This window comes from Sciurus vulgaris, assembly GCF_902686455.1.
Source record: "Sciurus vulgaris genome assembly, chromosome: 7".
NCBI lineage: Eukaryota > Metazoa > Chordata > Mammalia > Rodentia > Sciuridae > Sciurus > Sciurus vulgaris.
The window spans coordinates 17,575,497-17,602,718 of NC_136467.1; the positions used below are offsets into that span (position 1 = coordinate 17,575,497).

Sequence of the window (27,222 nt, forward strand, 5' to 3'; positions counted from 1 at the left end):
TTGGTACACTGGGTACCTCAGGTTGTGTTTTTACTAGTTTTGCTAATATTTTGTGCTTGGAATACTTCATAATTTTTCAATAACTACAAAGAATGTTCATTTCTTCTGCCTTTGAAATGAGGACATATTATAAACTTGATCTAGAACCCCAGTTGTTGGGAAGATACTTCACAAAGAAGATATACAGGCAATCAGCAAATATATGAAAAGTGCTCATCATCTCTAGTAATTAGGGAAATGCAAATCAAAATCACCCTACTATTTCTTCTCACTACAATTAGAATGGCTATTACCAAGAACACAAGCAATAACAAGTGTTGGTGTGGATGTGGGGAAAGAGGCACACTCATACATTGCTGGTGGAGTTGCAAATTGGTGCAGTCACTCTGGAAAGCAGTATGGAGATTCCTCAGAAAACTTGGAATGGAACCACCATTTAAACCAGTTATCCCACTCCTTGGTTTATACTCAAAGGACTTAAAATCAGCATACTACAGTAACACAGCCACATCAATGTGTATAGCTGCTCAATTCACAATAGCTAGATTGTAGAACCAACCTAGAAGCCCTTCGATAGATGAATGGATAAAGAAACTGTGGTATATATACACAATGGAATATTACTCAGTCATAAAGAAGAATAATATTATGACATTTGCAGGTAAATGGGTGGAGCTGGAGAATGTCATGTGAAGTGAGATAAGCCAATCCCAAAAAACCAAAGACTGAATGTTTTCTCTGATAAGTGGATGATGATACATAACCAAGGGTGGGGTGGTAAGAGAAGAATGGAGGAACTTTGGAATGTGTAGAGGGAAATGGGGTGGGAGGGGTGGGGGAAGGAAAGACCATGAACTGAGACAGACATCATTACCCTATGTACATGCATGATTACATGAATGGTGTGAATCAACATTATGTACAGTCATAGGAATGAAAAGTTGTACCTCATTTGTGTACAATGAATCAAAATGTAGTCTGTAAAAATGAAAAAATAAAAAAGAACCCCTGTTGTTTGTTTTTCAAAGAAAATCCAATAATCTGCCATGGCAGATTCTATCTAGAGCAGGATATAAAGGAGCCACAAAACCAGGGGCACCCACTTTTCAGCAGCCATGGCTTCAGGGACAGTTGTCCTAGAGGAAGCAAGCTGGACATGGCCCACACTCGATCCAATTCTGCATGAAGATTTATTTGCTTCCTGCAGGTTCTCAGAGACAGGAGGAAAACACCATGCACGGCCACATCTACATCCTCAAAAAACAGGTTGTGAGGTTTGGGGGATAAAAACAAGAAAGCCATTACTCTCTTAAATCTCTGTCATACTCTTCCAAGTAAAAAGTGGTGTTGACAGAGGAGACTCTGTGCACATAAAACCCAGTAATCCTGCCCCCAGGGAAATGCGATTCGGGGATCCAGAAACCTCATCCAAGTTAACAGCCCAGCAATTTGAAAGTAATTGTGCTCTCAATATCTTCCATAAGTAATTTACCTGCTACAAATATAATATTTTTGGGCTCAACTCTTTAGAAGTAAGAAATGGGACTCCTGGATTTTTTATTTTTCTTGTTTTTTTTTTTTTTTTTTTTTTAAGGAAACCATTTCAAAAAAATCTTTCAGTTAATGGGGTTGGGGTTGTCAAGTTTAAAGGAGTTGTTGAAAGGGAAAAATAAACCAAAACCAAAACCAAAATCTTTCTTGGGGACATGGGGTAGAGTTGTAAAACAGCGGGCTGAGATGATTTCTGTAAAAACAAGGACATCCTTTCCAAAAGGCCATGGACTTTGTAAATGTTTTTCTCTGTTTTCCCCCTAGCCCCCACCCTGTGGCAACAGAACATCTCTCCCCTCAGTAACTTTCTCCTAAAGACAATGTCACTGAGGTCCTGGCCAGAGAGAAATATGATGTCACCTAGGCTGATTTTTGTATACCAAAGAGTAATTAAAGAGTAAGATGGATTTCAAATAGAAAAAAAAAGGAGGGAATGTTGAGAATGACGACATAGCTAAAGACAGGAAAATTCTGAGGAAAACTGAAGAAGGAAGTTGGAGTCAATGTGACTTCTGGAGGCTGAGAATAGAGAAAATGCTCTTCAATGATCCTAACAACAGGTTTTCAGGATGCTTTCAATGTTTATTAAACCCAACCAAATAATGCCAAGCAGGGAGTGACCCTCTGTGCTGTCTTAGTAATGGAAGATACTAAACTCAACCCATCTGCATTTCTTCCTAGGGCTGCTGTGACGTAATACTGTACCTGACAGCTTACAATAATAGAAATTATTCTGTCATTGTTAGGAGGTCAGAAGTCTGAAATCGAGGTGTACCCAGGGTTGGCTACTTCCTGGGGACTCAGAGGGACAACCTCCTCTGTGCCTCTGGTGGGTGCTGGAAGCACGCCTCTGTGTCACTTGGCTTGTGGCAGCATCATGTTATTCTCTCTGTGTGTGTCTGGCTCTGTGCCCAATCTACTTCTTTATTAATATATATTTTTTTATTTTTACAGACTGCGTTTTGATTCACTGTACACAAATGGGGTACATCATTTCGTTTCTATGGTTGTCCACGATGTAGATTCACACCATTCGTGTAATCGTACATGGACATGGGGTAACAATGTCTGTCTCATTCCACCATTTTATAAAGACATCAGTCATGTTGGATTTAGGGTCCACCTAACTCTAGTATAACCTCACCTTGCCTCTAACACATCTGCAAAGAGCCTCTTTCCAAATGAGATCGCGTACACAGGTTCTGGACTTGTGGTTCAGTGTCCTTGGGGCAGGTATAATTCGATCCACACACCACTCAAAAGTGGATTGGTGACTGATCACTCCTTTTCTATTATACGATTTTTCCTGCTCCATCTTTAGGTAGATGTTAGTTCATATCTATGAACTGCCTGCAAGGAGTTTAGAGCCCTGGTTTGGGGCCCACCCTTCCTTATCCCCTCCTGTTATGGTTCAGATATGAGGTGTCCCCCAAAAGTTCATGTGCAAGACAGTACAGTAAGCTTAGAGGGGAAATGACTGGGTTATGAGCGCCTTAATCTAATCAGTGCATTATCCTCTGATGGGGATTAACATGGTGGTACCTGCAGGCCAGTAGAGTGTGGCAGGAGGAGCTGGGTCTCTGGGGGTGTGCCTTTGAGGTATACATTTTGTTTGAAATGAGGGGAGTCTCTCGCTCTCTCTCGGCTTCCTGGTGTCATGTCCTGAGTTGCTCTTCTCCCCCACACTCTTCTGCAACAATGCTGTCCCACACTTTGAACCCAGAGCAATGGAGCTGGCAATCTGTGACTGAGACGTCTGAAACAGTGAGCCTCCAAATAAACTTTTCCTCCTCCAAAATTGTTCTTGCCAGGACTTTTGGTTATAGCATCAAAAAAGCTGACTAATAAAACACCTCCATATCAGCCTCTCTGACCTAGTTAGCTCCTCCTACTCAGCCTCCAGGACTCTCTCCTAGAGAATAGTCGGGTGAGCCTTCTGTATTCACCCTGTGTTCATCCTCATGACAGCACCCAGCAGCCCACTATGTGGGCCTGTTGTGTGTCCATTCTTTCCACTGGGCTCTAACTCCTCCCAGGCAGTGACTAACTTCTACAGCCTATTGGTCCCGGCACCTAACACAGAGCCCGACACAAACTTGGCGCATGGTAAATGCTTGACTGAATGATGTACAGGGCCATTTAGACCTAAAAATGTGTCACCATGGAACCCTTGCTCTCAGAGCCTTTGAGTCCATTAAACATTATGACGTGATTAGATGATGAACTGTTAGAGGACAGAGGTTACTTTCAACTGTTTGTGAGTTTTCCTGATCCCTTGGGCAAAATAGGTATCATTGATACTAAAGGGAAATTAGTTTCTGGGCAGTGGGTAAGAGGGGCTGAGCCTTACCAAGCAACTATTACTGCTGGTCCCTGTTAGGTGCTATAAAATTAATTACCACTGAATTACTATCACCACTTCTCATTCAATTGCAGAGTGCTTACTCAGCACAATGAATTATAAACTCTCTTCTAATGAACACATTTTAAAATAGAATTTTGATTACCATCTAGCACATTAAATACAAAAAGAATAGGTCTGATTTTATACATCAAAGTGCCTCTTGTACAAAGGTATAATACATACCTTAATCTTAGATATACCATCAGGATCCTCTAGATCCAATTTTTAACTTATTAGGCTTTTTAAGCAGTTCTAATTATTTGTATGGATTAATATTTTATAAGTTTACTTTCTTAGCATGCTACCAAAAAAGAGAGAAAATATACTTTTGTTAACTAAAGAGAATAAAACTCATACTGCCTTTCAATTGCCACCCTAAAATAAAAATCTAAGATCCAATGAGATCTTAGTGATTCTAATTTTTCTTAATTTTAACACTGTGCTATTTCAGGAATAATTACCCATCCATTATATATCAATTATTCTCAGGTGCTTTAAAATACTAAAATAATAGAAAAATGGAAGAAAGTTAGAATATTAGAATACTACCATCCAACAGGATGGTTACAGATGATGTAAACGTTCTCTTCTGTGTTGTCCAATGGCACACATAGCTACAGAGAATTGGAAATGTGACTAATGCAACTGAGAACTCAAATTTTTATCTTTTAAACTTTAATTAGTTTGAACATAAATATCTACGTGACTTTCATAGCTACTGTAGTAAACAGTGTAGGCCCATGGGATCAATTTACTGGTAAAATAAACTGTCACTGTTTCACTGTTACATCACCCTTGACATTTCCTATTGCATATCATGAGCATTGCATCATCTTTCCAGAAGATAAAAACAAAGGCTGGAGAGACCATCTTCATGGTTTTCTTGTTTCCAGGACTTCATGCATGGGAGGCAAGTGCCCTACTGCTTACCCCTTTGTAGTTTGTTTTTTAACTTACACTGAAGACAGAATTTGGAATTTTTTATACCTACCTATAATGACAAAGAGGAGAAAACTGACGAGGCAGAAAGGAATTAGAGGTGAATGCAAAGATTCAGACAGCACTCAGGAGTCTGCTGCTGTTGCTACTGCTGAACCTGATCATGAATGTGAAACCTTGCGCTGCATCTTGATGATTTAATCTTAGATTAAATCTCTCAAACTCAAGAATCAGTGAGTGGACAACATATTTACAAGAACAGAATGAAAACACGGTGTTCTTATGCAGTCAGTCAATCGAGAGGAAGGACCTCATCAAATGCTATTTTGCGAAAAGAATGGGGCTCATCCTGTTTTGCTAAACGAACATGGGACAGCATTCTGTCATCTTTTGTGATATTTGGACACCAAAACTTACATTACATGCAGTTTGAAAACAGAAAAATGCCAAAGGCAAGGTATATATGCTAAGGTGATTGGAAAGAAACACATAAAGCACAAGTCAATTGATTTTCAAAAGATAAATGGTAAATGACTTTTTTTCTGGAATATTGAGGGTTAAGTTTGTATATGTACTAATCAATGTACCAGGTTCTTATTTAAAAGTGTAAAGCTCCAGAAATACAGTAAAAATATTGTATTTCTACTTTAATTCATCATCTTGAAATGGTTAAAAGCATGGAGACTGGAGCTACTCAGCTCTGGGCTTGAATCCCAAATCCAATCCTTAGTGCATGACCTTCAGCAAATTAGTCCCCTCCCTAAGACCCAGTTCCCTCATCTGTAAAATAAGGATTAAAAAATTACTTCCTGTTTTATAGGGAGTAAATTTTGCATGCAAAGTGCTTAGCATAGTGCTTGGCACATAGGAAAAGATATAAATCAGCTATGGACAGTGATTTTATTATCCTCGAGTTGCTTAGAACAGCTCTCCTTACCTATCAGATTTGGGGCCCTTACATATGTGAAATGATAACCGCATCTTATTTATGCCAACTGAACTTCTCATGCTGATGCCTGCTGTTCCCACCAGGTACCCACATTCCAGGTGAAGTGAAGCCAAGCAAGGAAGACATCAACCCCTCAGCAAGCAGGCTGTTCCGGGGGCTCTGGACACCATCATCTGTTAATCTTTAATCTCTTACACCAGGAAACTGACTTTTCTGATTTCTAGATTGAGCAGGCATTACTTTAATAAATTCAAACCTGCAGAAAACACTATAACCTTCCAGGTTTTTTTCTATGGACATAAACATATATGCATATAATTTTACAAAAAGTGCTATTGTTTCATAGCTGAGTGTACATTCAAGAATATCTTTCTATTTCATTCACTAGAGATCTCCACGGTCATTCTCAGTAGGGCTCCAACCTTAAGCTGCACCATGGTAGTAAAAAATGGTAGCCAGAAGAACACATTAACATCTACCTTTCAATAACAGCGTCACTCAAACCCAGAGGTGAGCTGTGAGGTCCAAGTGGATTTCAAAAACAAGTGAAAATCAGAGACGTTTGATTTTTCCTTATGAAAATCCTGGAGCACGAGGCCCTGAGCCTAGTCCACGCTGTGTGGCACACCCCATTCCCTAAATGGCTATTACTTGTGGAATGTGAAACTTGTGAAATCGAACTTTTAATAAAATGAGAACTTGCTGTAACCTCAGTATATTTTCAGGGTTTTAAACTCTTATTTTATCTAGAGCACAACTCTGAGTCTTTGGCATCAAAAAGCTATTTCTGAGTGCTAAACAAATATGAAAAATATGGGTCTGGCCTGGGTCTGACTTTCCCCTGCCAGGCTGGGTTCACTCCAGAAGCCAGACATGTGTGAGTCCTTATCCTCTGGATGCCACCGTGTCTCTGGATAAGCCAGTGGTCTGCAGATCTAAATAACTAAGGCCCCACCCCAGGGGACACTTCAGGGATCTTTATCTGGAAGTCTGATCTCATCACTTCTGAGATTCAGTCCCATCGTGCCAAAAATCAGACACATGGATGAAGAGATGTTCACATACCAATATTATTCCTACCCACTTTTACATTCTTATGGCTTCTGCATAAAAAGTCGGGAGCGTTTTTGCCACTCCACTCCTAGACAATGAGCATTTATAGGGAAAGAATCTCTAAAAAAACTTCTGCTGGTTTAAAAAGATTATGCTCACCATTTTCAAGCTTGGACAAGAGTTTACAAAACTGGTTTTACTCTGAAAGTGGTCTAAAAGAATGTGATACAACGCGATCATTCTTGTGGATCATTAGGAACTTCAGCTGCAGAAGGGGAGCGAGCAGACCAAACACCAAATCCAAAAGCTGACGACACTGGCAGAGGGGCAGGCGGGACAGCAGCCCAGCTTTAGCAAGGCCAGCAGGCCGCCTGAAGAGATGGTGCAGGCCGGCCACCACCAAGCAAAAAGTTCCCAGAAAGCAAGTTCATATCAAATGGGCCTGAGTTTTCTGACCAGGTAAAATCCTGTTTGTCAAGCCGAGGACCCCAAGTAATATCTTGACAAGCCATGAAGCAAACGTGAAGGATGTCCCCCAAGGCATAGCCAGCTAATCCCATCTTCCCCTCCTAGGCTGGTTATTGACTAAAGGAAATATGCTTCACTTAATAATCAGGAGTCGTCATTATCTTAATAAATAAATTTTACATAATAAGCCATGTCACTCCTTCTGTGTTAATAACAGTGAAGAAAATGTCTAGGGCAGTGCTTTCCTTTCTATCCATGGCCTTTAGGGCAGCAGTTCTCAAATGAAGCCTCTTGACCCACAGCCATTGGCCTCACCTGGGAGCCTGTCAGAAATGCCAATTCCCAGATCCTGCCTCAGACCTCCTGACTCAGACACTCTGGGAGTGGCGCCCAGTGATCTGAATTTTAATAAGCCTCCAGGTGATTCTGATGCAAGCTCCAGTTGGAGAGTACTGGCCGGGTGTCGAAAAACTTGGAACAGGCGCCAGGAAACCTATTCAGATTCCAGCTCTGGATTCCACCATCCAGTTCGATGAAATTCGACGAAGAGCCACACTGTTCCTCTGTGTCTTAAGGCTGATGGCAGGATGTGAGGATGCACACTAGACGTAGAACTTACTCTCCAGTGGCCCACCGTCCTCAATATGCTTTTGCTCCTACAGGAGAGGAGCTATTTTTATTGTTCTTGCTTCTTATATTTCTAGGGACTCTACCATCATAAGCACTCAATAAGCACGCAGTAGGTCAATGGTAGGGCCATTCATGAATTTGGTAAACACTACTCTAAAATTCACTGATAACATTAACAGCACCATCACCCCAGTCATGTAAGCACGAGCTACTGCTGATTTACTATTTATTACATGTCAGTGCTGAGTGCTCCTCATATATCAGCTCATCCAATCCTTTCTGATATCCTGCCATAGGTAATATATTTAGTCCTACTCTGTTGCTTGAGAAACTGAGGCTCAAAATATTGAGCCAGGGCAGCCTTGGGAGGGTGCTGACTGGGTCTTGGACAGAGTATTCCATCCCGGGCAGGCCAGGGAGAATGCCAATATAGCTAGAAAGTGACGGAGCCTGTGCTGCATTCAGAAATATTTTTTTCCAAAGCCCATGCTTGTAAGTGTGGTGATTTCAAATACACAAAGCCTCCAAGCTTGGTGGCTCACTGTTTTCTCATCATGAACCTATCACTGTACTTTGTAGGCATCTCCTTCAGTGTTCAAAGACTAGGAAAACCAAGGACTAGGAGAGCTAGGCTTCACAGGCCAGACCCAAAATTCTTCAAGCAAGACTGATAAAGGGTTGCCAACTTTAGTCAAGGGCATCCCCCTCTCCCAAGGACTGATCAACTTTTGTCAACATTCCCAACAAGGAAAATAAAGCGATGTCAAGAAAGTACAAAGGATGTAAGTTTAGAAAAAAGGAGAGAATATTGTATTATAAAGATTTTCTTATATACAACGATTACTTTGTTGTTCTTATCTTGTAATAGATTGGCATTTGGTTTCCATGAAGCTCAAGAAAATAGAGAATAGTGGGGAAAATACACTAAAGAACTGTTCTGACCCTTAAAAGTCAAATAGAATTGCTTATAGAAAGAACCAAAGTGGGCATGCAGGCCAGGCTAGGCCAGGGCAGCTCAGACTCAGGCAGTTCAGACTCAGTCCCATTTCAGGCCACAGAGAATGGGACTGAGGTGAGTCGGCACCAGGATCCAAGGCTTGGGAAGTCAGGTTGTGAAGAATTTCGTGAGCCAGCTGGGGCAAATGAGGTGAGGGCCAACAGGAGAAGCTGGTCAAGGTCTGAAGTGAGCTGGTGGCTCCAGTGTCTGGGCAGTTCCAGCTCTCCAAGTAATGGAGTTATGGCTCTCCCTCCCATGTCACTTAGCTATCTTCATGCTTGTCTCCTTCCTCTGCATTAGAGGTTGATTAAATTGGCATTCATCATCTACTATCTTCTTGTAAATGCTCCAGGACTAGGAGGCATCTGGTTGGTGTTATTAGTGGTCCAGGAGCTATTAAAATCAGAAGCTCCAAGTACTGAGAAAGGAAAAGACCTTACCTTACTAGGAGGTGGTCCATGGTCATCCAAGTAAGTGGAATTTCCTAGAAAAAAAAAAAAAAGGGAGAAAAATGTTGATGGGTCATTTTTTTTTTTTAAATCCCAAATAAATTTAATGCAAAGTCAGTGAAAATAAGCACTTCATATATGTCTATTCAGACAAAAGTACCAAAGAAAAAATGGATAATCCATCCATTAGTTTGGGTGGGTTTTGCTGATATTAGTGACTTGGCTCCCGGCTGTCAAGTTGTGAAGCCAGTCTACTGGTCCCTGCTGAGAAGTGGCAGTGGAGTGGTAGCCAAGTGGGTTGGAGCCTGAGTGGCAAGCACAGCCTGTGGCTGCATGGAGCCCACCATACAGGCAAGCCCACCATACAGGTGAGCCCACCATCCAGGCGAGCCCACCATAAGGTAAGCTTGCACCCAGACATGCCATCTTGTCACCCTTCAGCAGCCATACCTGGGCACGGTATGGTGCCTGCTGCAGAAGCCCACTCCACACAGTGCTGAGCCCCATCAGATGACCTCAACCTCCTGCTTCCTGACCCACCATGAGGAAATGAAAGTGGGGCAGACTTGAATGAAAGTTCAGACTCAAGAACTGACCAAAGGCGTTAGTAGTTTCCAAACCCTAAGTAGCATAAATTTGGACCAAGAGCAGTCAGCCAAGTGCTATATAAGCCACTAGACTAGCACACTGGGTAGGGTCCCCTCTTGAAGGGCAAGAATTCTGTTCCTATTTCTCTTCTTCAATAAATCCTACCCTTACACTCACTCATCCTGGTGTGTGGATTTCATCCTTTGAATCCATGAGACGAGAACCCTGACAGAAGAAATGGAAGATGAGCTTCCGAGGTCTACTACAACACTGGAGAGCACGGCCTGCCATTATGAGCTGCAACACTTCTGGCTGCAAAGGCCTGCAGCTTGTGCAGACCTCACCTGCCAGCAGAAGCAGTGAATCAAGCTTCACTCAAAACGCTGGTTTCATTATGATGCTTGGTTACCAGTCTTGGCAGTAACAAATATTCTACCCATGTGGGCGTGTACTCACACAAACACACACCTGCAGAGGCATGCACCACCACTGTTTCATGCCCAGTGCTTGTTGAGTTTCCCTTGGACCACTGACTCTCAAACTTTATGTGTGCATCATAATTACCTGCAGGGTTTGATAAGACACAGATGTCTTGGTCCCATTCCCAAAGTTCTGATTCAGTAGTTTTGATAACTTGCATTTCTAACCAGCAACCAAGTGATGGAGATGCCATTGATCCTGGCAACACACTTTGAGAACACCTCTGCTGTTTCACCAGTTTGCCTTGACATTGTCAATTTCCCTTTGTCTTTTCAGTCCAGTTTGATTGATGTTCACTAATAGCTGCCTACTGGCATGTGTGTTTTAGACAGTGTGGTTGGTGTTTCCTAATAAATAAATTTTGAAGGGAATCAAGATTCACTGAATTTATGTTTTAAAGCATTAGGTACATCGTTAAGTGCTTTACAGAAATTCCTTCATCTAATTCAAATATCAGAGATGGGTTAGAATTCTCCCCATATTAGAGAGGAGAAAACAGAGGCCTGGAGAAATTCAGCAAGTTAGTCATAGTTACAAGAGTATTAATCTTCAGGAAGGAGAGAAGACTGGTTTTTCCAGTGTGTGTTTGGGCATCTGCCCATCTGAAAAGCCTACCCAGAGGTATGTCATCTCAGGCTTCCATGCAGCCCAAGCATGGCAGATGCTACCATCTGGTGACACTATCACATGGGAAAACCAATGATGCAATCAGTCTAATAGGAGACTCCTGTGAGTCCAGGAAACTCATCTTCGCTGGAACCTACTCCTGGAACACATGTAGAAGCTGTTAAAAAACAAGAATACTTAGAGGAAAAGAGACTGGGGTATGATAAATGTCCTAGTTTGGATGGATGAAAGGTGCTTTTGAAAAGAAAGAGTAAAAGTGACTTAGGAAACTGGAAGAAGAAAAAAAAAAATAGGGGAAGTAGAGCTTAAGCCAGGGACAGTAAAACTGGAGAAATATATCCAAACATAATAAATAAGAGGTGTTTGGCTTATACGTTTTTCCACACTGAGTCAACCTGCAGCCCTTCTTTGTAGTCTTCTGATTTGTAACACACTTATTTCCACAGAAATCGTACTCTGATCCTGTTATAAAGGGATAACAGGATCCAATTTTAATGGACAAGATGCAAACCCCACCATGTTCGTGACTGGGCTTGTTTCAGGAATCTTTAAATGTGAATGTGATTAACCATTTGTTAGCTCTTAATTACTGCACTGAACTCTAGGGGAATATACATAAGCAGAAAGATCTATATCACACCTAATAAAAAGGATGTGCATAAAAATGGTTGCTGACATCTAGAGAACTATTTAAGAATATTTCACAATAGTGTAGCCGGTATGACTGCAGAGAGTTCCCATCTGCTTATGATGGGGATGTGTCTTCCCCAGAGGGATGGGAGAAATCCCAACATGCTCCAGCATGTTTTCCAGGTATCATCTCAAGGATCAAAGAGAGCTCCAAAAACAAAATATTCTTAAAATGCTAGAAGCTTCCAAAAGAACTGACATTTCTAAACACTCCTTAAAGGGATTGATTCAAATGATTGATCACTAACTCAAATTTCAGATGAGGCAACCCCACACCTTAGCACCTCAGCTTGGATGTCTAAAAGCACCTCACATTTCACCCATCCAAAACAGAAAACCTCATATGCTCCCATCCCCCAAATTCCTGTCTTCCTTATCGGGTTGTACAACATGTCTTTTCCCGCAAGCATGTTCCTTTTTTCAGGCTAAAGTCCAAGAGTCATGCTTGACCCTTGATCCATCTCTTTCCCCTACCCCATACTGATGCACCCAGTCACAGGTCCTCTGGCTTGGCTCTCAAGTTATTACTCAGATCTAACCACTTCTCACCAGTCCCTCTGAGCCATCCAGTAGAGTTCCTGTGTCTGTTTATTTATCCCTAGTTTCTTCCTCTACTCAAACAGTAACAAGAAAGCTCTTTTAAATCTATCACTTAAATCACATCAGTGATCTGCTAAAAAAAAAAATCTGTTTCTCACACCCTCACCATGCTCTGGGATGCCATATATGACCCAGGCCCTGCATCCCACCACCATCAGCCACCACTGCCTTCTCTCTGCTCCAGAACACACCAAGCTGCTATCAACTAGGGGCCTTTTGAACTGGTCCTAGGAAAGCTCTTCTCCATCCCTTTCATTCAGGCTCAATTCAGTGTCACTTCCCTCTAGATGCCCTCTCTGAATAGCCCCATTTTAGAATAGCATACTTGTTACTTAATACCTTATCGCCTGTCTCTTCCAACCAGAGTACAAGTTCCCTGAGGACAGGGACTTGTCTGACATGCTCAGTGCAACAGAGCCTGCAAGAAGATGGAACTTAGTCAGAATTTGCTTAATGAATGAAATATTAACTTAATTCACTCTCCGTACTAGATGTCTTAACCATGTGAAATCTTACCTGTACGTTAGCCTTAGTTATTCGTTAGTCATATGGTTTGCAATGTTTTCAACAAGTGAACAGAAATACTAAGCATGGAGTGTGGTAGGAAAGCGCCATCTTGGAGGGGAAGACACGGGCACAGTCTGCCTCAAAATCCATCCCCTCACAACTCAACGCCATGGCAATTGCATGACACTGAGTCATTTCCTATCCTCTATCTATTTCTTCTTGGGTAACTGAAGATAATGATGGCACCCAGCTACTAGATATGGTGCGGGATTAAATAAAATAATGCACATGTAGCACTGAACCCAGGACCAGAGACAAAGTAAGCCCGAGACAGAAGTTTGCATTGTGATTGTGATTCTCCAACCTCCGTGGAATCACAATGTCCAGTTTGTAAACCCTCTACACAGCCTGAACGTGAGCCTCCCTTTTTACCCCTTTCATTTATAAGCAAAACTGACCCCACTGGTGTAGGTCTGGGTCCTACTGCACACCTTTGGACTGAATGTACAGTTAAATCCTTTGTCAGTTTTACATATGGGAAAAACTGCAACTAAGAAAACTGTGTTATTGGGCTGGGGTCATGGCTCAGTGGTAAGAGTACTTGCCTAGCATGTGTGAGGCACTGGGTTTGATTCTCAGCACCACAGAAAAAATAAATAATGATATTATATCCATCTACAACTAAAATATTTTTTTAAAAGAAAACAGTGTTATCACAGCAAAATGGTCAGTGATATCCCTTTTGTGTTCAATGTCTTCTTTTGTAAGGGTTTTGACTTAAGAGTTATCTTAACACTGATTCTACACTAAATGATTTCTTTGGGTTGACAAACAATATGTATTAGGCAGAGTTAAACATACCTCAAAATCAAGATGTACCAATGAGCCTTGGCAGAGCAGGTGAGGGCTCTGCTGTCATTGACCAGTTTTCCTAACCTCCTCACTAAGCACCCTCTCATCTATTCAGTCACAATTTACAGAGTACCTCCTGCTGTACAGGACCTAGAAACTGAATGAGAAATGATATTCTTATCATTGCTACTGAAGCATACATTAGCCTTCCTGAGTGCTTACTATTTGTCAGGTATTTTGTAAAGATTGTTTTACCTAAGCTAGGCACAGTGGTGCACACCTGTAATCCCAGTGAATCCAGAGACTGGAGCAGGAAGATCGCAAGTTCAAGGCCAGTATCAGCAAATTTAGCAAGAACCTCAGCAACCTAGCAAGACACTCTCTCAAAATAAAAGATAAAAAGTACTGAAGATGTAGCTCAGTGGTAAAGTGCCCCTGAGTTCAATTTCCAGGGCAAGTTAAAGGAAAGTGTTTCACCCAATCCTCACAAGAATTCCACGAGGCGATATATGTTAAAAGCATCTCACCCCGGCCACACAGCCAGCAAAGAACACAGCAGAATTCAAACTCGAATAGTATGACTACTACTGATAGGCCTCGATCATATCTTAATGTGAAGTTCTTAAGATAATTCATTATTTTCTTAGCTCTCCCTCCCTCTCTTCACTACAGAGGACTTTCATCATTAGATGTCATGACCCAGAAATGAATCAGCCCTGCTTAACACTGTTCTCTGCACACAGGAAGGAACGGGGCTCACCAGTATTGACACTTGGACCGTAGGTCCTGCAATCTCCCCAGCAGATCATTAGTTATGTCCCTGCAGTTTATCAGAACCCAGAGCCAGTAAATGCCTCTCACTGGCAACAGAGGTTCTGAGAGGGAGACAGTGTTTCTGAGGCCAGGGACACAAGCTTCTCCTCTGCTAAGGTGTAACTGTATTGATATCTGAGCTGAGTTTTTCATTCATGGGGCAAAGTCAACAAAACTGCCAGAATTTTTGAAATTGAAGTCAGTAACTCGTTCACTCCAGAGATCAAAGGATGAGCTGTTATCAAACTGTGCTGCCCTGAATAGGCTCCTAGGCTTCAAAGCAGCTTGGGCTGGTTTGCCTCGCACAGGATTCTTTGGAGTGTTGATTTGCAGGACAGGAAGGTGAGACCCATGTCCCCCGGGTGTGGCGCTCAGGCTCTGAACTGTGGGAGGGAAGAAGTGGTGGAGGAGAGCTGATGAGGGGCTGGGGCTGGGGCAGGGGCCAGCTTTCCCCTGGCACCATCTGCACAGGCCTGCGTGTCCACCCTCGGCAGTGCAGCTCAGCCCAGGATCGCAGGGGTGTGCTCTTATTTTCAATGGCCTGGAGGAGCACATCTTTATATTTCTTTCCAGAAAGGAACATGTGCCTTTGGAGTTCTGACTTCAGCCTCTTTTTCATGTCTGGGGTCCTTCCTTCAGGGTTCAAGAATTACAGTATCTTGTCAAGCTGGAGAAAAAGGAAAGGCATACACCCCACATTCCCACTCCCATGCTGAATAAACCTTCACCGGGCCTATCTTCTCACTTCTAAGAAATTACTAGTGAGGGCTGGCATGGAGCTGAGCTTTCTACAGGAATTTAAGCTGATCCAGGCTGTTCGAGTAGGTGGAGGAGACAGGCGGTGGCTTCCGATTAGAAGCCACATGCCAGCACTGGGACCTCCCCATTGCTGTTGGGTACCCTGATGATGGTGCTGGTTATGTGACTACACACAAGTTAACACAGAACTCTACATCAAAACTGACAGCACACTCATGGTTGAACCATGCTTTTAAAATGCCCTGATTAGAGGGTAAGTGATCTCAGGCTTTGAAACCAGTGAAATTATAACACAACCCAAATCCCACACTCGTCCTCCATGATGAAGACCTCTCAGGGAGGCTGTAAATAGAACATGAAAAATCATTTGTAAACATGCAAAGGTGCTAAATGCAAGTACATGGGAGTTACAGCTTGGGGGCTCAGTAGTTTCCCTGAGCATCTTCACTTGTTATCAAGGTCTCCCTAATTCAACCACCTTACAAAGTATTCTTAGCAAAAATGTATTCAAGGAAACTCATGTGAAGTCTGATACTAGGAATTAGGAGGCCAGGATTTGTGCCTTGGACTCTGAAGATTTCTGACTCTTTTTACTATATTTTACCCAGGTCTCCTTTGGCAGAACCAAAGCAGGCGAACCATAAAAGAACAATCTAAATCTTACATGACAGAACAAAGAATGTGAAAAATCAGCTGGATACCTGAACTGGGTACACATTGACTTTTTTTTTTTTTTCTTTCTGGTACAAGGGATTGACTCCAAGGGCACTTAACCACTGAGCCATACCCCCAGCCCTTTTTATATTTTACTTAGAGACAGGATCTTGCTAAGTTACTTAGATCCTTGCTAAGTTACTGAGGCTGGCTTTGAACTTACCATCCTCCTGCTTCAGCCTCCCCAGCCATTGAGATTGCAGGAATGCGCCACTACACCCGGCACATGTTACTTTTATAGCAGGGAATGCTTCAAGAAATGTGCTGTACTTGGACCACACCACTGTACCTCCTCTCCAGATGTGCATGTACACATCTGTAAACAGAGGTTAGTTCATAGTTCATTGTAAGAAATACATGAGGTTAATTTCATTCTGTGAAAAATGCTCAGAACAATACCTGCACACAATAAGCAACTAATACGTGTTACTAGCAGCACTGATTGTGTTCCTAGGAATAACTGCAGCAGCACACAGAAGCTGTCTCCACGACCTCTCCATTTCCTACCAGGGTTTTTATCCCTTGCTGCACATTCCACTTGCCTGCAATGGTTTTGAGAAATGTCAATACCAGGCCCCAGCCTTAGCTATTCCGATTGAATTATGCTGGGATAAGGTCCAGGCATTTGGTGTCTTTTTAAAGTTCCTCAGGTAATTCTAATGTCTAGCCAGAGTGGAGAACCACTGAGCTCTGAACACAAATGAATGCACTTCATAACTCAGGGCAAATCCAATTTTCCAGAAGTAAAAATAACATATCTCATCCAGGCTCTTCTTAAGTAGGGGTCACCTCCATCATTCGTGGTGGGAGATTTCTACACAAGGGTCACACCATAGGACAAAGCCAATGGAGCACAGGTGATCAGAACTCCTGGTGACAGGGGAGGCTGACCCAGCAGTTCTGCTGAGCACCCGCTCCAGGGTGTAAGGAAGTTGGAAAGTGCCAAGCTGGCTACTGGCTGCCTGGGAGGGCACTGGCAAAGGACACCTCCAGGCATAGAGCTTACCCCTTAAGCCACGTGGATCTCCTAAACCTTTCCAGGGCTCCAAAAGTCTTAAGAATAATCTACAGAGCTTATAGTTCAGAAACTAGTTTCCTGGAATCATGTATTGTTCTGTTGAAGCTCTGGCTTTATGGGGCCAAACAAGAGGGTAGGTACACAACCCTCCATCGCTGGGGTTTACCCCACAAGGTAAGAACCAGGATCAACATTTGTTACTTCAGTCACCAGAAACACTCATACATGATCCCATTAAAGTGTGGTGCCCACAGGGTCTGAAAGTAAAAGGCTCCTGGAAAATCTGAAGCCAAGACACTCTCTGGTCCCAGCTCAAAGAGGCATCTTCTCTTTCCAGGAGGTGGGCCTGGGAGGGAGAAAAGGTGAGGCCTTACCTTCATGAACCCAATAGAGACCAGCAAAACCATATGAAGAACAAACTGCTAGAACCAATGACCCAAAGGAGGATTCCTGAACACAGCGGCGAGGGTGCTGTGCAGTGTAAATATCAACCATCACTCCGATGTTAGAGGGAGGGTAGAAAGGAGCCCCAGGAGAATCCCTGAACGGACAAAGGAAGATTCACCAACAGAACCGATGGTGACACGGAACAGTAGCCCCAGTCACAGAAGTGAAAGCTACAGGCTCCAGAATCAAAGGACTGGGTTCAGAGCTCAGACCTTAGTCTCCTAGAGGCTACTGACCCCATTTGTCACAAGAGGACATGTAGTCATAGGATTGTTAGGAAAATTAAATCCATTCATTATAAACGTACATTTAACATTAAATGTGAAATTATGTCTGTTAGGTGTTTAAAGCATGGCACCATGCCTTCCTGGCATGGGGTAAATAATCAATGAATGGTTGCTAGTTCAGTCTTACATGTTACCCCATCTTATCTGTTACATTTAATTTTATGATTGTATTTAAAGTTAGAAAAACAAATGAAGACCTGAGGTCAGAGAGACAGCTTACATTATAAAGGATGAATGTTAGTATAAAATAATTTTTAACATTTTCTATAACTTTCCAATATTATCTCGCTACATCTTCTAAAATGTATGAAGTTTTTCTTTTTTTTTCCAAATTATTTGATCTACCTTTAGCCTGTGCAAATGAACTTCCAGAACCTCAGGGGATATAATTTATTCTTGACTCTGAAGTCTTGCATTAGCAGATCTATTTCTGCCTGAATTGGTCCCTGAAGAATAAAAATGTTTTATTCTCATTCCCCTTATAGAAACCATAATATGCATTAGTGTCAATGTCAAAAAAGCCGCCTCTACCCTGTGTCAATTTTCATGAAACACAAGCAATTCTTTTCAAAGTCTTTCTTTTATGAATCCTTTTAAAATCAAAATCATAAGTGATTGAAATCCTTTCCTTTTTTCTGAAATTCAGGACAAGCCATCTCACACAGGATTCTGGTTACCTAGCACACTATCCCATGGGGCTACATGTCCCCCCTGGAGCCAGGCTCTGATAAGACACCATCAATGAAGGAATCATTGTGGAGGCAGGCAGCGCCCCAGCTTTGTACTTGCCAGAAAGCTATGCTAATGCCACACTTCTCACCACTAACCATGGGTAGCATTTCTCTGAGAGGTAGCTGTCCACACACATCAGCCCTTGTTAACAATGAGAAGTCTGTGTACGGAATGAACGTCTCCAGTAGCTCCATTTCTTAAAATTTAATGCAGCCCACAAAAACACTATATGGAGGAGAGTTGCTTGCACAGCTTTATTTAAGGTTTAATGAAATTATCTTCCACTGAATTAAAACAAATAGCTTTATTAACTATGGCTATTTAAACAGTTTCACAAAAATGTCTTTTAAAAAAAAATCTCACATGCTTACCCAGTCAATTAACAAAGGCAATGATATCCTGAAAAAACTTTCTTGATCTTAAATGTGAAAAACAAGCATTCCCGACACTGAAAAATAATATCAAAATTAAACTGCTATCAATTATGGTTTAGAAAGTGGTGCCATTCCTAATTAAACTTAAAAGCAATTTAATGCTCATCCCTTTTATTTCCAGCTCAAAAACGCTGGCTTGTTTTATAACATATCACTTCTTTTCATTAAATCTGAATAACCATTTGGGGATGTCAAAGGTAAATTTATAGAAGGAAATTACTTTAGGAATCAAATGATCAGTGCACTACTGCTATAATAACAACCTAAGTATAATACATATTATTTCCAAGTTAGCTCAGGAATTCATTGTAATTGAACAGTAAGATCTTAGGCAGGCAGAACTGGGCTACCAATGAGAGATGGAATCACTTTGGTTTCTGTTTCTTTCCATTAGGTTCTTACCCCAAGGTAATTACTACAGTCAACTGATCCCCCTTCAGCAGCCCCAGGCCTGCACACCCCACCTCTACCCAGCAGCCGGATGAGTCCTCCTCTTCTATCAGGTCCTAGACTCCACGTGGCTGTCATGAGAGGCGACACTTTCAGTTGTGTTGACTGCAATCACACTTCCCTAATAAGCGCATGGCAGATGGGGTGAAGCCGAGTAAGAAACTATCCTAACGGGGGCCGGGGGTTGCGGGGACAAGCCTGAAAACCCTCACACGCTCCTTGCCATTACCCACGGCATGTCCTCTGCTATTTGAAGCACTGGGCAAACACTCTATAGACCTCACCCCCTTCAACTCCTGGGACACCCCTAGGAGGAGGATCCCCTTTTACAATAAAGGAAGTCAGAGGAAAAGGGATCTGCACCCGGGGGGACAGAAATCAGCAGGTACTCATGAACTTGATCCCGCAGCCTGACCCAATGCTATTTCCACACCCCCACGCTCCCTGCCTCCCTCAGAGATTCCAGTCTGGGGACCACAGCATGTTTTGAGGTATACATGTCTTTGAGGCTGATCATTCTGGGGCTGCACAGGGGTGGCCTTAATAGAGAGAGGTGTGAGCTCTCTGAGGGGCCAACCCTCACCAGCTAGACATGTATGTCAGGCTGTGTCACCACCCAATCAGGACAAAGGGTTGCTGAAGAACATAAGATCCTAGGGCTCAAAGGAGCCTGCGTGGTACTCAGGGCTGGCTATTCAGGAGTGGGGATGGACCTCCCAGCAGCAAGTCAGGACCTCTGGTTACCTCCTGTGGGTCTTCAGCTACAGGACAGCTGTTCTACAAGTGTGTGTCCCATTCAGCAGTCACCACTATTTTGAAATATCTAATATAAAAAGATAGCCTTATTGCAAGAAATTTCAACCTGGCATTTGTCAACCACAGAAAAGGAAGTGCTGCTGGTTCTTTATAACTTCAGTTGATGTAAATTGTCGAAGCGTACTTGTGGTCAGCTGAATAATGACCCGCTCCCCCAAACAATCCTTGTCCTAATCCCCAGATCCTGTGAACATGCTAAAAAGGACTTCTCAGAAGCATTAAGAATCTGGAGATGGGGAGCTCATCCTGGATTATTTGGGTGGGCCCAATGTAATTGGGTCCTTATAAGAGTCAGACAGGAGGCTCAGAGTCTGACAAGATGTGACAGACACTCCGTAAGAGTTGGAGTGATGTGCTTTGAAGACAGAGGGAGGGAGGATGGAGTCGCAGTGCAGGTAGCCTATGGACCCTGAAAAGGAACAAAGCCAGATTCTCCCCCAGAGTCTCCAGAAGGAACACAGCTGCTGATGACTTATCTGAGCCGATTAACACCCATTTCAGACAAAGTGCAAAATAATGATTTTGCATTACCTTAAGTCACCGGCTCTGTGGTAATCTGTTACAGAGGCAATAGGAAATTCTCACAGCTGTTAAAATGCTTTTCTGTTTTTCTGTCATCTCCTTAAATGAACAAAATTTCTTGTCAATGGTGGTTCTCAAAACTTTATAGAAATGTTCACCCAAAAGGCTCACTGAGGAACTGAATGAGCATTTCAAGTTTGAAGTCTGAAAATAGGCCACCACTTTCAACTACACATTTCAGTTATTTTATTTTACTTGGAAGTTTTCTACAATCTCAACATTTAATATCTTTCCTAATATTTTGAATTTTGTTTTCCTGATAATGTCATAATCAAAAGAAAATGCAATGTTTTCATCAAGCTTCATATGGACACCCCCATCCCCACCAGTTTACCATAAAATCTTATTTTCTAAGTATTCCATGGTTTGAAAAGTTCTGATACACCGCTCTCCTTAACAAACATACAGAACATCTACAAGGAGAGTATTTGGAAAAGCACTGGAGTCCAGTGAAACTGCCTTTGTTCCAAGACTGGGATTGCTCTCTAGCTTTGCTGTCAGCCACTACGGTCACCTGCCCTGCACACACGCATGTGCACGTGTGCGCACACACACACGTTGTGATTTCAGAGCAGAAAAGAAACCATAAATATCATATAGATCAGCCCCTCAAATTTCTGAGCAAATAACTGAAGCAAAGAAGCGTTAAGTAATTAGACTAAGATGCAAGCCCAGCTGACAGTGAGGTTCAGAATAGAGCCAGGCACTCACCCCAGAACATGAATGACACTGTGTGCCACTTTTGACCCTAAGTGGTCAAATTTTTTAACTTCGATCACCTAGCTTATTCTCCAAACTGAACTGGAATGACTGAGCTTTTCTTACATAACCAAATTTTTCTCTAAGGATAAAAATACATCATTGAGAAAAATTTTAAAGTACATGCTTTTAACACTAAAGACAATTCCCAAAGAGAACTCTATCACTCGGCACGTGGCTTCAGGGAGTTCTTAACTTCTACTTTAGACATTCAAGTTTTGGCAAGTTTGTTGAAAAGAAGAATCGCTTGCAAATATCACCTTGAGTAAAGGAACCAAACACATCTGAGATCAGGCCTTGTGTGGAAAAGTGAGTGAAATGCTAAGAATCTAGGACAGTGGGGGGCGTGGCGGGAGGGCTCAGAGTTAGCACAGCCCCTGTGTCCCCATCAAACACTCATTGGGTCTGCTCCGAGCCAGGCACTGTGCTGGATCCTAACTGGGGCTGTTGTAAGAAGTCATCACAGATGAGATGGTCTAAACACAACATTTACTTCCCATTGCTCTGGAGCTGGGTGCCAGAATGATCCAGTTCTAGTAAGGACCCTCCTTCTGGTTTGTAGATGCCACCTTCTAGCTGTGTCCTCCCAAGGCAGAGAAAGAGACCTCTCATCTGTCTTCTCCTTCTTATACAAACACTAATCCCATCATGGGGTCCCGACTCACAAGACTTCATCTAAACCTCATCACCCACCTCCAAATGCCCTCATGTTGGAGGTTAGGGCTTTAACATATGGTATGAGGGGGACACAAACATCCAGCCCATGGAACTGTCCCTGGGACATTTGCAATGAAAAGGGGAAGGCAGACAGGAAACGATGAATACAAAGTATGACTGTGCTGAGTCTAGTAAGTAAAATCCAGGATGGTGTGAGAAGAACCACAGGGAAAGAGATGGAGGGAAGGAGGGAGGGAGGAGCACCTCAGGAGACAGGGGCAGCCTGTATTGGAGGCCCCGGGCCAGGGGAAAAGCAGCCACCACGAGAACCAAAGAGGAGGCTGGAAGAAATGCATCTCTGAAATGGAGTCTGGCACGGTTCTAAGAAATGGGAGCCTCCTGGGCTGTGTCTGGGAGAAAAGAGGGGTGACGACCACAAGAAAGGGCAGGGGCACCTGCAGGGTGTGAACACACTGGATGTGGACAGGGCGTCGGCACAGCTGTGGGACTGCACTTTGTCAAATCAGGGTTAAGGATGTCCTGGGGACTTTGAAACCATGATCAGAAAATGTCGTCTCAATTAAGAGGCAGAAAGTGCCAGGGACTCCAGGCACATCCAGTAGGAGCAGAGGTGAGCATGGAGCCCTCATGCTGATGAGCAGTCCCTCCCATCAGCCCTGGGGTCAGTGGGGCAGACTGGCTCCTCTCCTTCATAAGGGAGGGAGCTGAGCCAAGGCCGCATGGCTGGGTGGCCTAAGAGCTGGACTTGAACTTCAGCTCACGGGACTCACTCTCCACCCCTCTCAGGGCTCTTTGCTCAGCAGAGCCGTGTAGACTGGACGGTGCCTAGTGAGTGTGTAAACACCCCCACTGTGAAGAAACAGGAAGGCTGAACTACAATCCATTTGGAAGACTTCCTCGGGGACTAAGCAGGGTGACCTATCAGTGGGTCCTGGTGACTTCCTGAATGAGGAAGTCCTTGCTGGGTGATGGATCACAACTCGCTTGATGGTTCATGTCAAAGAAAACATTTTTAAATGGATAAAAAAGCTTTTGTGTTTCCAGTTCTCTCTCCTGCTTGGCTGGTGCCTGGGTCGTGACCTGCGGCCACTGTTAGTAAGAATCTGTGTCTTTCTGTTCTAAGTGCATCAGTGGTAGGTTTGACAGAGAAATGACTTGTCGCTTGCCAATTCTTCTCATGCTTTAGGGAAATGAGTAGGAAGGAACATTCTACTGGCTGTTTCAACTAAACTGCACTAAAATGATATGCACATGAATGAGCAGTTGGAAGTGTTGCTCATGAATGCTGATGCAGACGGAGAAAGCTTGTGGACGAAATGAGTTCATGGCCAAGTCGGTCTTATACAGACGGCGTGGTTCAGACAGAACTAGCCCATCTGAGAGTCGCCTTCTCATAAACTTTCAAGGACACAAGGAACAGATCAAAGTTCCTCCTTCAAGAGTCTTCAAATGTAAAAAAGGATTTGTAATAGAGCAGCAGAAATTACCGAAGCCATTCAGAACAGTAATCCTCACAAAATTAACTAGCAATCTAACATGTGAGCCTGACAGTCTCTATCTAGAGAGTAGCTTTCAATAAATTCATAATCTCTTCTTTTCCTATTATCTCTCTTGTTCTCTTTGGTGCCAGACTGATTAAGGTTAAGGGAGGTGTTATGGTTCATAGAACTATAATATGGATGATAAAAGTGGAATCTTCTACCTCTATGTTGCTCTGCATGCATATCCCCCACCCCCAGAAAGAAACAAGACCAAAACACTGCAGGAAAGTCCACCAAATAGGCACTTAAAAATCAGAAACTCCTTGCCAAAGATGAGCTGAAGGTCTAAAGTAAAGAATGCAGGAGGAAGAATGTGTGTCGCAGCGAACAGTCCAAGGTATCGATCCTCTTAACTGCATGTGACCTTGAGCAAGGTCTTGGAGTGCCTGTGTTACAGTTTCCCAATAGGTACAGCAGGAAGAAGAAAAGTCAGTCCTTAGGGCTGAGGGCATTAAAATTATTACTGATAAAATGCTGGGCATACCTATAATAAAGTGTAGATCTTGCAATTATATTTAAAATAGAGCCAATTATAAAACATGGTGCATTAAATTAAACCTCTTCCAGCACATACATAAACATCAGACCAGCGCTGAAAGATGCTTCCCTCATTATGCCCTCGAATGGCCTGTCATAGTCTTCCCCCACATTTTTCAGGATTTATGATGAGAGGTGATACCTGGGCATGAATGCAATGCAATTTTTCAAAGCCTGGCAGGATTTGGGTATTCCTACACTTGTGTTATTATTCTATAAGATAAAGTGTACTGTGGGTCATAAATATTCTTTAGCACTTAGTGGATCAGTTTCTTCTCCAGCAAAGTCTTAATCCTGCCTTTCAACATAATGAGTTGGGGAAGTGTGCTTGCTCACACACTGCACGAGAAATCCTTCCTAAAAGCCTGGCTGCCTTGAATTCATCATCGCCCAGGAAATATTAATGGCTTTTAAGTTGCAGTGAGTCCCATACTTTTGAATCACTAAAGAACTGGGTCTGAGGGTAGATATAGGAACAGGGCTTAAAGCAAAAACCAACACACGCTCTGCTGGAAAAAATTGGAGCTCATCATGCATCCAAACAGTGAGTTTCCTGGTTTTCAGAGTAGTAATGGAGAAACCATGCTTGTAAATTTCAAATATGCTCAAGCCAACTTAATATCAGCTTGTTTGTTGGAAAATGCTTCTTAATAAGATGCTTCTTAATTTTTTAAAAAAAGTTTCTCCAACAGCAGGAAACATTCGAATGAATCTATGCCTACCAAAAATAATTATGATCGGCTCATCAGAAGATGGGGCTTTCAGCTTGAAGAGTGACCTCTTAATGTTAGGAACAAGGCCAGGACAGAGCAGCCTCCTGCTGAGACATGGAGGAAGCTCCTGAGCTACACAGAATCTCAACCTTCCTTCCAATTCTGATTCTGGACTTCCTGAAGATCTTCTATGGCAACAAGCAAACAGTTCACCTTTATGAAATCTCCTTCCTTACCATGTAGATTTCAATCACACTTGTGAATGATATCAAGAGTAAGAGTACTGTTGATATGGAGACGTTTTAATGTGGATATGACCTTTTTAGCACAGAATCTGACAAATGAAATTACATATACATATGTTGAAGCTAAGAAAAAGAAAAAGTCGGTTTACGCAAAAATGAGTATTCTTTTAGGAATGACTACCTACCAGACAAATAACATAGGTATTTTCTCTATCCTGAATAACAAGCATGTCAAGGTTTATGCTCACTGCAGTGGTGGGAACTGGCATTACATGGATATGCAATGGTCTAATTTCAGGACAGAAGAACTGAATTTAGAACCACACACGGGAGTCTGGAAGGATTCTTGGTGATCATTTCACAGCCAAAGTCTTCCAAAAGGAGCCATAGACAAAGCAATGAGAAAAAGACTCTGATTGATCTAGAAGCCTTGAACATACCAGAATTAAACAAAGTCATTACTTATCTATGAAAAGGTACAAGTCATGCTTTGCAAAAGTTAGAGAAGCGTATACCCTCATAAGGGTATAAGAAAGTTTTTATAGGTAACTGAATAATCGAAGAAGCCACTCAGCAATGGAACAAATATATTTCATGCAAAGAGGCACTGGAGCAAAAATAACTTGTGAAGATTATAAAAATAATAAAGGAGGGTTTATAAATAATGAGAAATTGAATATGCTAATTAAACTGTGATGATGAAAATTGGAAATCAAAAATCAAATGACACCAGTTAATAGAAATATGAAGCCATAGAAAATGAATTTGTAAGCAGGGAGTACTTGCTTTTTTAAGTAGTAGGCAGTTCATCAGATGTGGCTCTCTCACGCAATCTGTAGGAAGCTATGGTGTTCTCAAACTGGAGGTGAGGAAGCCAGCCCTCAGAGAGGACAAAGCACGTTTCCAGGATGGGACAACCAGCAACTGGAGGGGCAAAGCAGGTTTTCTCCAGAGCTCAGGGCTGGCCAGACTCCTCAGCACTCAGGCCTGCCCATGGCACCCACTGTGCCTGCCTGATCAGCAATTTAATCAAGTGCAGACTCTGAAAAAGACCTTCGAATCAGTGGCAGGAGTGAGGTTTGAGGATCATTACAGGTTATTAAAAGTTTTGTTTTAGTTATCATGATAAATAACCAATATTTTTTTTATTGTAAACAAATGGGATACATATTGTTTTTTGTTTGTACATGGCATAAAGGCATACCATTTGTGTAATCATAAATTTACATAGGGTAATGTTGTTTGATTCATTCTGTTATTTTTTTCCTTCCCCCCACCCCTCCCACCCCTCTTTTCCCTCTATACAGTACTTCCTTCCTCCATTCTTGCCCCCCTCCCTAACCCTAACTCTAACCCTAACACTAACCCCTCCCACCCCCCATTATGTGTCATCATCCACTTATTAGCGATATTGCTATGGGACAAAGTAGGAAAGAATTTAAACTAACCCCCTCTCTCTCTCTCTCTCTCTCTGTGGGTGTACGTGTATACACACTTATACATACACACATATACATCTAAACCTCTATAAATAATGTCACATAAAGCTGTATGTATATGTAAGAGATGTTTGTCTAAAACACCATACTTTAAAAGACTCTTTCTATTTTTAAATAAGTTCCACACCTATTCCATAAAAAATGTAGGTCAAATTTGCAAAAGTTTGTTTCCCCACCTGAGGTGTTTTTGTTTCCTTTTTACCCATATGAATTTTAGTCATTCATTTCGTCTCTTACTTCCTTCATTAAATCTAAATTTTTAAAACTTTAAGTCACACTAATTTGTCCCTTCTTGGAATCCTCACTCTTAGAACACACACACATATACATACGCAGACACACTGGAATATTTAATTTGCATATATTTTAGTAAGAAAAGAATGGGTCTACGCAGGTCCTGGATGGGTATTCAAG

At 42.4% G+C, this 27,222-nt stretch overlaps 1 protein-coding gene and 1 long non-coding RNA gene across 4 annotated transcripts in view; one reads left to right on the forward strand and one right to left on the reverse strand.

Annotated features, from left to right (window-relative positions):
* The window catches only part of UST (uronyl 2-sulfotransferase), a 277,664-nt gene that overhangs the window by 160,742 nt on the left and 89,700 nt on the right, over positions 1 to 27,222 (reverse strand). For 2 of the 3 annotated variants that reach the window (XM_079146881.1, XM_079146879.1), the window contains exon 2: positions 9,432 to 9,475. In XM_079146881.1, coding sequence (XP_079003007.1) covers positions 9,432 to 9,475 — 44 coding nt within the window. Of the gene's footprint in view, positions 1 to 9,431; positions 9,476 to 10,592; positions 11,494 to 27,222 lie in introns of those variants that run through there. The other variant, XM_079146880.1, reaches the window with a different exon arrangement.
* The window catches only part of LOC306665415, a 461,853-nt gene that overhangs the window by 126,480 nt on the left and 308,151 nt on the right, over positions 1 to 27,222 (forward strand). The window lies entirely within an intron of this gene.